Here is a 12,030-nt window from a genome sequence, read left to right as displayed (position 1 = left end):
AACAATAAATTTCCTATAATGATAATACTGTAGAACATACTTTATAAATGCAGCTTCATTTAAAGAAAAACTGCCCTGTTTTGAATTTGCTTGGAAAAATGACAAAAAGCCGGTTATTTTCTTATTATTATACAATTTAAACTCGACAGTTTTCGTTATCCGACCGCTTTTACATTTATAGTTATTTGATACATTCCTGAAATAATTTGAAATAATGAAATAATTTACTTGCAAATAATATTGGTTGGTTTGAACATATTTTACTGTGTATCTAATAAACAAAGTGCTCGAACACAAGTTCTTGCAACGTACTAGATTCTCACTCTAATATTATAATAAACACTAATATTACGATAATAATAAAAAAAACCCATTACTTCTTGAGTCTGCACGTTTCGATTATTAATCTATGTACAGAAACGAAAATTAATTTTTTTGCAAAAATTGATGCATGCATGCTTCCAAAAAGATAATTTTATTTGAACATGCAAGCTTTTTGGAAAGATATTATTTGTTACATTTATAGTACTGGGAAATATCCTATTTCAAAAGGATGTTTTTCTTCAAGTCAGATGCCTGTGCAGGATCCGATCAGTATTTCTTTGTGTCGGATGTATAACCCTATTCTTTCTCCTCATGATATTTCCTGATTGCTTGCAATGTGATTTCTGTAATAAGGAGACATCTCCTAAAAAAAAAAAACCTCAGTAATGTAGCCAAATATTATTAGAAATTCCTTTAAAGTCATGTACACAAAATGCTCTATATCAAATATCTGAAAATTGATTAAAAATAAATGAGTTTTTAAACAACCCCAACCTGCATATTATAGATCCTCTTTTCAAATGCAATGGGGGAGGGGGTTTACATTAATCGTTTATTTTACGTTAATATTTAGATAATTAAAACGGAACATGTTGTGTATATGACTTCAAAGGAATTTCTATTTAAAAAAAGTCAACTTTACTGAAGGTTTAGATCGGGGAGGGGGGCTGGGGCTCAAGCACCTGTGGAAAATATTTGTGTGAAAAAGGCAAATGTACACACTCCGGTGAAATGTTATTCTAGATGCCTGCCAGCTACCCCCACATTTGGCAATATTAATTTTTTTCTCTCTCACAAATATCGTATAAACATCATGACAAGCATTTCTTATTGCCATTAGATGAAAATCGATACAGTCAGACAGATAGGGCAAACCTACCTTATTATTTAAGATTATTTCAACGAAGCTGACAGTCGTTTGTAATGGATGCCATGCATTTTTCACATTTTTAAAAAGAAAAAAAAAACTCAATTTAAATATGTTTTACTACTCGTACTTAACATGAAAGGTCTCGCTCCTTTAATTGAAATATTTTACGATGAAAATCATGTATATAAATATTATTATAAATAATGTTTAACTACTCTAAATACATTTTTTTAAAAAAATAAAACACGCTGATGTCAATTTTATGTCCACTCCAACATTAAGAAGATCAACTGAAAAATATCACAACAAAAATATATAACAAAGTCACTACATCCATGCATGACTATGCAGTTCTTTTTACGAGGCAAACCTTTTCTTGAACTATAATATTGGCTCCTACCTCTGAAATAAAATGTTATCGTGTCTAAATATTGTGAATTTTTGGCATACAGCATTTCAAAGGTTCGGACCTTTTCTTTAAGTCCTACCTCTATATTAAAATAACATCGGGATCAATCAAAGCAAGTATCAATATGAATATCAATTATCTGCATTTGATATCTCAAGAAGCTGGCCTTTTTTCAGCCATAATATCAGGTCCTATCCCCTAAATAAAAAGATCATCCGGATAAATCAAAACAAGTATTAATATGAATATTAATTATCTGCATTCAGTTTTCAACGGGCGGACCTTTTCTTGAAGTATATTATTTGGTCTTACCCACTGAAACAAAAGATCATCATTAAATTAAAGTCAGTACAAATGTCAACTTTATTAAGTATTTTCCTATATAACAATATAACAATGATACCATTGCTGCATCGAGGCTGATCTTGGGATATGAAATTAGGCACTTCTCATCCATATGAGAGAGAGAGAGAGAGAGAGAGAGAGAGAGAGAGAGAGAGTTATTAATCTATACCAATGCAATACTGCTACTCTTAAATCAGCAAGGATATTGTTTTAGGCAGTTTACAAATACATTGCATTATCAAAGATGCCTAAAGCTTAAGAGTAATAAAATTAGCAATACAAAACATTACCTCATAATGATTTTAATGGCGATTTAGGGCACGGCTGCTTACAATAAGGAAGCCAGGCATCAAATTTTGCCTTGTTGTGCATCCCCAAACAATACAAGCAAGAATGGTGAGCCCTGGGAACAGATGCTCAATTGCTTGATCGCCTAGTATAGATTAAAATGCAAACACAATGTCAAACAGGAAACACTTAAGCACTACCAGTGAGCAAAATAAACGCCTTGAGAGCTCATATTCCTGGTAAATTTGTTTACCGCCGTGACGACTGGGTTGGTGGAAGATCAGATGGACCAATGAATGTTTTTTTGAAATTGTAACAAGACAAACACGAGAGAGCAGCGTAACTGGGTATAGCAAAAGATTAAACATTTTAATTAAATAGAAAAAAATTGACTGGTTCGTAAGGGAGGGGTAAATTTTTTCGAGAAGACTGACGAGCTTGCGTATGACATCACATATTTCGTTGAGGTCAATAATGTCCGAAAGGCCAAAGAGCCTGTGGACACTGATAATACTAAATGCAGGGCAAGGCCCATTTGAATCTTGAAACAAGCTTTTTGGCCCTTCAATAAATGGTAAATGAATTGGTAAATCCTATTTAAGCGCTTTATAACATGGCAGTTTTATCAGAAATCATATACCTTGCATATACATGTACATGCACTTATTCTCTTCCTCAACGCAATATTTGTAAGGATGCTGTTATTTCAGCCTTTATTTTTTTATAAATGTGCTTACAGAGAAATCCTAACTTGGACATATCAAAAATCTAAAATTTATAGACTTTATCGATTGAAACGGATTTACGTATCAAGTGTTTACTTGTTTCCGAATCCTTGCTTAATTACATGCATGCATCATTATATACATATAAAAGTATTGCATGTCTGATTAAAGGTATTCTGATTTGCACAGATGTGAATACGTCTTTGAGAATAATGAGGTGATCAAATACTGTTGGGAATAAACACTTAGTTTTTTAACAATATTGCATGCGCAGTATGGAGAGGAAAAAAGGAGAGGGAGAGAGAGAGGGAGAGAGAAAGAGAGGGGGGGGAGAGAAGAGAGAGGGAGTCATCCACTATAAGAGAGAGTATAACAACATTATCACTTTTATTACTTTTTTAAACACTTTACCGGTAGTCAAATAAAACATGTTTTTAATTACTAGTATAATAAGTACACGTATAATCTAATTGATATCTATCACAGCTACGCATGCACTATATTGTCAACGTATACACTCTGTTGCGGTAATCCACATATGCGACCTTTTATTATTTATCTTAAACTAGTGATAAATTTACTTAGAGATGTATACATTATAAGTATATAATCATTAGTTTCTTATCTACTTAAGATTAAACAAAGCACGTGGTAAAAAGACAATTTTAGTTGCGTAGAACACTACAGCGGAGGCATTTTCTCTCTCTCAGTTCAGGGGTGTATTTTGATTAGCACAGGTGTGAATGCCTGCAGGACTTCTTTTCCCTGTGTTTACCTGTTGTGAAACCCTCTGCTAATACATATACACCGGAAGAGATTTAAAAACAAAGGGACTAAATCGTGTAAAAAAATGCAAATTATTGTAAAATACTCCAGGTCCAACCCTTTCTTATAAAAACATTCTAAGTTCTTATTTCACAAAAAGACTGCTTTTGACCCAAGAGTGTGTCATGATTTTGACCCTGGGTCATCATGGCAAGTTCAAAATCACTGGAAGAAAAAGCAAATTTTCTAAGCCGGGGGGGGGGGGGGGGGTATCATTTGTGAACTTGCTCACAGTACCTGTAATTATGTTATTACACTATATAATATGTAATTCTTCACCGCATAATTTTCGTAACGTGTATAAAATTTATTCAACTACTTGATACCTGCCGTTTCTTTTCTGTGATTTACATATTATTTATTTAAACAATAAAAAAACCATTATTAAACAATTTATAACATGTCATATTTTAAGAGTATTTAAAAGATATCATAACAATACTACAAATTTAGTATCAAAGTGGCAAGTAATTCTGTGATAAGATATCTAAAATAAAAATAAATCGAAGGAAGTGATAACGTTTATTTCAAAGGAGTTTTTTTTTATCTAATTATTTCATCACATAATGAAGAAATGTTTTTATTTCATGAGCAGTAAGCAAGCTCATTGCTTTCATGGCCATACCATTCGCTGCTTGAAAATTAATATCACACATAAAAAAGTACTTATCGTGAAATGCAGGACATATTTTCTATCTGAATAACTTTATTATTTTGGAAATCGGTGAAGATCAGCAGATGGTAAGAATAAAAAATGAACATAATGTACATGTGTTTTAAATCCATCTATCAAAAAATGTATATTAGGACAGTTAAAAACCCGAAGGTACATATATTATGTGAAATATATACAGAGAGAATGTAAACAGTTTAATATTTTTACTTATCATGTATATTAATAATTCAGTTAAAATAGTTTCCTTTTTTTGATCATTCATATGTTTAATGCCTATGTTATGAAATGTATTTTTTATCTTTGTTTTTTTTTGACAAGTTCACTTGTCAGATACTAATGTATTACTTGTTGGACACTTTCACTGTATATGCCGGGCCCGTTTTACCTGCATCATCTACTATGTTATCATTGATTCCCTACTATTTATCAATTTCAGAATATCCTATTGAAGAAGTCATATTCGACCAATGGGAACACGAGGACATTAATTTTATTTCAACAAAGGCGTGTAAAGAAGTAGAAAAATTAATTAAAAGCAGGAACCTGGTTATTGTTGCTGGTCATTCAGGATCCGGAAAGTCAGCCATCCTTCAACATATCACGCTCCAATACAGAAAACGGGGCTGGACTATAAGACGAGTAAAAAAAGTAGAAGACATCGTAAATGAATATAATTCAAGTCGATTTCAAAAACAAGAAGATAAAACCATTTGTATTTTTAATGATCCATTGGGAAAAGAATCTTTTGATGAAATATATAATGATTCATGGGAAAGATATGAGGCAGATTTAAAGTTCTTCCTAAAAACAGCAAAAATTCTCATGACATGTAGAAATTATATCATATCTGATTCCAGAGTGGCGCGTTATCTCATTAATCAATCAGCTATTGTAGACATCGATAATGAGAAATACAAATTGTCTGTTGATGAAAAACGTCATATTTTGACAAAATATACATTAAATATGAATTTATCCGACGAGGATTGTAATGCGATCGTCGAAGTAGAAAGGTATTTCCCGTTATTATGTAATTTATATTCTAGCAAAGAAGAATACATTTCTAAAGGGATACGATTTTTTACTGAACCCGCAACAGTGATGAAAGAGGAAATAATAGGGTTCAAAGAAAAAGACAAGGGTAAATATTTTGCGTTGGCTCTCCTTGTTCTTTTTAACGATGATCTTTGCGCAAGTGATCTTTTAAAAGATAAAGACACGGACAACAAATTCAAACACACGTTAAAACTTTGTGGATTACCAGAGAGCACACCGATTAAAGCTATTAGGAACAATCTTGATTCCCTAAAGAACTGTTTTGTCAAGTTGATTGGCGACAGGTATCATTTTTATCACGATTTGGTGATGGAAGTTACCACTTATATGTTTGGGACAAATTATCCAACAGAAACAATAAAATACACTGACATTGGCTTCCTCAGAAAAAGAGTACAATTAGGAGACTGTAAAAAAGACAGCGACCCGTTCACTATCTATCTAAGTGACATTTACATAGAGATACTTGCAGAAAGGCTTTTTACTGAACTGTTTGGAAATCGCTTAATTGATGTTGTTCTCAATCATTGTCTAAAGAATATAAAAGTAATTGGAACGTTGAAAAAAATAATCCAAAAGCATCCACAAAAACTGCCGATGCTACTTAAAAAGAAAAATCTAAAATTAAAAAAACACATTCACCACATAGCAAAACAAATACATATAACGAAACTCGCTTTTCTGGGTTTGGAAAATGACCTATCACCACTATTTGTACTGATCGTTTTTAGTCATACGGATTTATCACATACATGCTTAGATACTCTGCAACAAATGCATACTAATCTTCGTTCCTTGCTTCCTGCAGTGTATTGTAATGGATCAATGGAATTGTTTCGTATAATTTCTAAAGATTGTGATGAAAAGTCGTTAACAAAAGATTGGGGGGGACTCTCCCCTATTCATATTGTAAGCGTATTCCATAATTATGAAATGCTTCAAGAATTAATTAGGGTCGGTGTCGATGTAAATTCGTTAAGTCGAACCGGTGATCACTGGACCCCCTTACAATTAGCAGCTGGTAATGATACCCAAGAATACGGAGACGAAAACCATGGAGAACAAAATGAAGCACAAAGATACAAAACTGTAGGACTATTACTCAATAATGGAGCAGATATTAATTTATGTACGGAGGACGGGGTCAGTCCTCTCCATATAGCTTGTCAATATGGACATGAAACCATTGTTAAAATGTTACTAGACTATAAAGCAGACATCAATGAACAAACGGAAGATGGAGCGAGTCCTTTAATACTAGCTTGTGAAAATGGGCATTTTATCACGGTATCATGTTTACTGATTAATTGGGCACGCATTAATTTATGTAAAAAAGATGGAACAAGTCCTCTCTACACAGCTTGTGTATACGGACATGATAAAATTGTACAACTGTTACTCAGCTTCGACGCAGATATTAATTTATGTAAAAATGACGATGGAACCAACCCTCTCTTTATAGCTTGTCAACATGGACATGATAGCACAGTACAACTCTTACTGAGTAATCGAGCAGACATTAATTTATGTATAAAAGATGGAGCCAGTCCTCTCTATATAGCTTGTCAAAACGGACATGATAATACAGTACAAATTTTACTGCATAATGGGGCAGATATTAACTTATGTATGGATGACGGAGCCAGTCCTCTCCTTATAGCTTGTCAAAACGAACATGATAATACAGTACAAATTTTACTGAGTAATGGGGCAGATATTAATGCATGTATGAAAGACGGAGCCAGTCCTCTCTTTATAGCTTGTCAATGGGAACATGATAGCACAGTGCAACTTTTACTGAGAAATGGAGCAGACATTAATTTATGTATGAAGAACGGAGCCAGTCCTCTCATTATAGCTTGTCTCAACGGCCATGATTATACAGTACAAATTTTACTGCATAATTGGGCAGATATTAATTTATGTATGGAAGATGGAGCAAGTCCTCTCTTTATAGCTTGTCGCAACGGACATGATAAAATTTTACAAATTTTACTGAGTAATGGGGCAGATATCAATGCATGTAGGAAGGACGGAGCCAGTCCTCTCATTATAGCTTGTCGCAAAGGCCATGATAATACAGTACAAATTTTACTGCATAATGGGGCAGATATTAATTTATGTATGGAAGATGGAGCAAGTCCTCTCTTTATAGCTTGTGATAACGGACATGATAAAATTGTACAAATTTTACTGAGTAATGGGGCAGATATCAATGCATGTATGAAGAACGGAGCCAGTCCTCTCTATATAGCTTGTCAATGGAGACATGATAGCACAGTGCAACTTTTACTGAGAAATGGAGCAGACATTAATTCATGTATGAAGGACGGAGCAAGTCCTCTCATTATAGCTTCTCTCAACAGACATGATAATACAGTACAAATTTTACTGCATAATGGGGCAGATATTAATTTATGTATGAATGACGGAGCCAGTCCTCTCCTTATAGCTTGTCGCAACGGCCGTGATAATACAGTACAAAGTTTACTGCATAATGGGGCAGATATTAATTTATGTATGGAAGATGGAGCAAGTCCTCTCTTTATAGCTTGTGATAACGGACATGATAAAATTGTACAAATTTTACTGAGTAATGGGGCAGATATTAATGCATGTATGAAAGACGGAGCCAGTCCTCTCTATATAGCTTGTCAATGGAAACATGATAGCACAGTGCAACTTTTACTGATAAATGGAGCAGACATTAATTTATGTATGAAGAACGGAGCCAGTCCTCTCATTACAGGTTGTCGCAACGGCCATGATTATACAGTACAAATTTTACTGCATAATGGGGCAGATATTAATTTATGTATGAATGACGGAGCCAGTCCTCTCCTTATAGCTTGTCGCAACGGCCGTGATAATACAGTACAAAGTTTACTGCATAATGGGGCAGATATTAATTTATGTATGGAAGATGGAGCAAGTCCTCTCTTTATAGCTTGTGATAACGGACATGATAAAATTGTACAAATTTTACTGAGTAATGGGGCAGATATCAATGCATGTATGAAAGACGGAGCCAGTCCTCTCTTTAAAGCTTGTGATAACGGACATGATAAAATTGTACAAATTTTACTGAGAAATGGGGCAGATATCAATGCATGTATGAAGAACGGAGCCAGTCCTCTCTATATAGCTTGTCAATGGAGACATGATAGCACAGTGCAACTTTTACTGAGTAATGGGGCAGATATCAATGCATGTATGAAGAACGGAGCCAGTCCTCTCTATATAGCTTGTCGCATCGGCCATGACAATACAGTACAAATTTTACTGCATAATGGGGCAGATATTAATTTATGTATGAATGACGGAGCCAGTCCTCTCTTTATAGCTTGTCGCAACGGCCGTGATAATACAGTACAAAGTTTACTGCATAATGGGGCAGATATTAATTTATGTATGGAAGATGGAGCAAGTCCTCTCTTTATAGCTTGTGATAACGGACATGATAAAATTGTACAAATTTTACTGAGTAATGGGGCAGATATCAATGCATGTATGAAAGACGGAGCCAGTCCTCTCTATATAGCTTGTCAATGGAAACATGATAGCACAGTGCAACTTTTACTGAGAAATGGAGCAGACATTAATTTATGTATGAAGAACGGAGCCAGTCCTCTCATTACAGGTTGTCGCAACGGCCATGATTATACAGTACAAATTTTACTGCATAATGGGGCAGATATTAATTTATGTATGGAAGATGGAGCAAGTCCTCTCTATATAGCTTGTGATAACAAACATGATAAAATTGTACAAATTTTACTGAGTAATGGGGCAGATATCAATGCATGTAGGAAGGATGGAGCCAGTCCTCTCATTATAGCTTGTCGCAACGGCCAAGATAATACAGTACAAATTTTACTGCATAATGGGGCAGATATTAATTTATGTATGGAAGATGGAGCAAGTCCTCTCTTTATAGCTTGTCAAAACGAACATGATAAAATTGTACAAATTTTACTGAGTAATGGGGCAGATATCAATGCATGTATGAAAGACGGAGCCAGTCCTCTCTATATAGCTTGTCAATGGGGACATGATAGCACAGTGCAACTTTTACTGAGAAATGGAGCAGACATTAATTTATGTATGAAAGACGGAGCCAGTCCTCTCATTATAGCTTGTCGCAACGGACATGATAATACAGTACAAATTTTACTGGGTAATGGGGCAGATATAAATTTATGCAATATAAACGGAGCCACTCCTCTCTATAAGGCTTGTGAAAACGGACATAATAGCATCGTGCAACTTTTACTGAGTAATGGAGCAGAAAAAGGTTTATGTTTGAAAGACGGGATAAGCCCTTTCTATGTTGCTTTTCACTTAAGACATTACAAAATTGTTAATATTTTGATTGAAAATGGGGTCGAGACTAGTTTTTTTTGTGGATTTGAAGTCAAACATGATTTGAAAGACTGCCCTAATGAAAATAAGGACATCGTTGAATTTTTATTGGAAAAAGACAACATCTTAGATAACATGTATGACCCGAATTCGTTTTTTTCTCTTTTTGTATCAAGTCAAGTAGAAAGAGTGACAAGACTGAAATTTGAGAAGTGAGTCTAAATGTTATAGATTTTCCCGATCATTTTACATATATATTAGTTGTTAAGCTATGGCAATATTGAATATTTTTGAGACAAAAATCCCGGTATATAGCCATTGAACGAGATCAAAATGTGGTTCAAGATGACGGATGACGGTCCATACTCTTCGCCATTTTTAATCTCACGCCAAAATCTCTTTTTAAATGATCTGTTCATATCTGATTGAAATCCCAGCACTTGAAAATAGATCTCAAAAATATTGTTTTAAATATTTGGCAATGTTCTGTAAATATAGAGCAAGTCAATTAAATCTGTTTTCTTTTCATAATATAAACAAAGCATGCTGCCTTAAGTGCATGTATTGAAAAAAATAAAAAACGGATCAAACCGTGCACGCTTCAAATGAATCTTTTGACGCAAATTGATTGCGGAAATGTATTATTGGCTTCGCCCTCCAAACGGTAACACCGAACAACTTCAAACGCTCAAAAGCAAGTAGTAACATATGAAAGTTCCTCAACAAATTTGCTTTAAAACTTCAAAAAAGACAAATTAATGTTTTATCGCAAAGATTATAGCCGAAATGATCGTCGACTGCATTTGTTACTTATTTTTGTTGATTGAATGTATATAATATCACATTTCTATAACAACTGGAAACATTGTTCATTGTTTCAACATGTTTAAAATGTATTTGAGTTGCTAAATATCATTGTTTTACTTCATAATGCATTCTATTCATACTGTATGTTTTGTATATTTGTTCTATAAAATTTCGAGTAGCGGTTATTCATGTACAATTCTAAGTATAAAGAGTCGGGTTGCGCAGCCTTACGTTGACGTAAGGCTTACGTAACGTCAGACATAAACGTTAGGGAATAAAAGTTGAAACAGCTTTGGATTAGGTTAATTGAAGAATAGGCGCTACCAGATTTTTTACATTTGATCAGCTGTTTCAAAATATATATGTTTACTCTGTATGTAGCCATTTCCAATCTATCCATAGTGTCAAGGTAAATAAACTTTGTTTATTTTAATGAAAAATTCTATTTACAGAAATATTTTTGAACTTGATCTAAATCTTGAGGAGGTTCCTAATATACGTGTAGCAATCAACGTGTATCTATTGAGTCGATCTGTTATTTAATATATCAATTTATCAATATCAATTATTTATATAAAAAAAAATAAAGTTTATTGTCTTGTTGTTGTTTTCTTATGTAATAACCGTTACCAGATTTAAAAGTAGTACTGGAAAAACCTTTGCTTTTGATGTATTGATAGAATTAGTTTATGTACTTTACTTTTTAAAAACATTCCTTCAATTATCGTTATATTAAGATTGTTCTCCTTACCCAAAATGGGGGGAAAAACGTGTACAGAAACACTCGTTTAGTACAAACACGGATAAAGCTTTTTCTAGTCCCCCGGTCAATTTTTTAACATATGTTTGCAAAGTTTTACCGTTATAACGAATTCAGATTTAACGAAGTTACGGATATAGCGAACTGATTTTAGTCCCGGGGAGGTAAATAATGACGAAATTTAACACTTTTATGAGCAGTTTCTTTACTGTTAAAAAGTATTCAATACCATTTAACATAATAGGTTGAATGAATTTCATACATTTTTCAATTTACATTTCGACTATTAAAGGTATCAAAAGAATGTATTTTCATGCTTAGCGTTAGTTAGCAAAAATTATATTCTGGTGAAAGAAAACATGTTCATGGTGAATTCGCTTCTAGTTATTATTACGAATTCGTTATACGGATATAACGAATTCCAGACATATCGAAATTAATCAATTGGTCCGTTGGATTTTATTTTATTCAAGTATATAGATACATTGAAATGGATTGAACAGCAGGCATAATGTCTATTATGTTCTCTCCTTTAGTCAAGTGTGAGTAATTATATTTTATATAAGATATATATACATATAT

General features: G+C 33.5%; 1 protein-coding gene across 1 annotated transcript in view; it reads left to right on the top strand.

The window, feature by feature from the left end:
• The window catches only part of LOC128180108 (uncharacterized), a 108,264-nt gene extending 97,092 nt beyond the window's left edge, over nucleotides 1-11,172 (top strand). The window contains exon 7 of the mRNA XM_052847971.1: nucleotides 4,900-11,172. Coding sequence (XP_052703931.1) covers nucleotides 4,900-10,097 — 5,198 coding nt within the window. The 3' untranslated portion in view covers nucleotides 10,098-11,172. The remainder of the gene's footprint in view (nucleotides 1-4,899) is intronic.
• Nucleotides 11,173-12,030: the final 858 nt, after the last annotated feature.

Source organism: Crassostrea angulata, chromosome 4 (assembly GCF_025612915.1).
Source record: "Crassostrea angulata isolate pt1a10 chromosome 4, ASM2561291v2, whole genome shotgun sequence".
Classification (NCBI taxonomy): Eukaryota; Metazoa; Mollusca; class Bivalvia; order Ostreida; family Ostreidae; genus Magallana; species Magallana angulata.
This window is presented reverse-complemented; position numbering and strand designations above follow the sequence as displayed.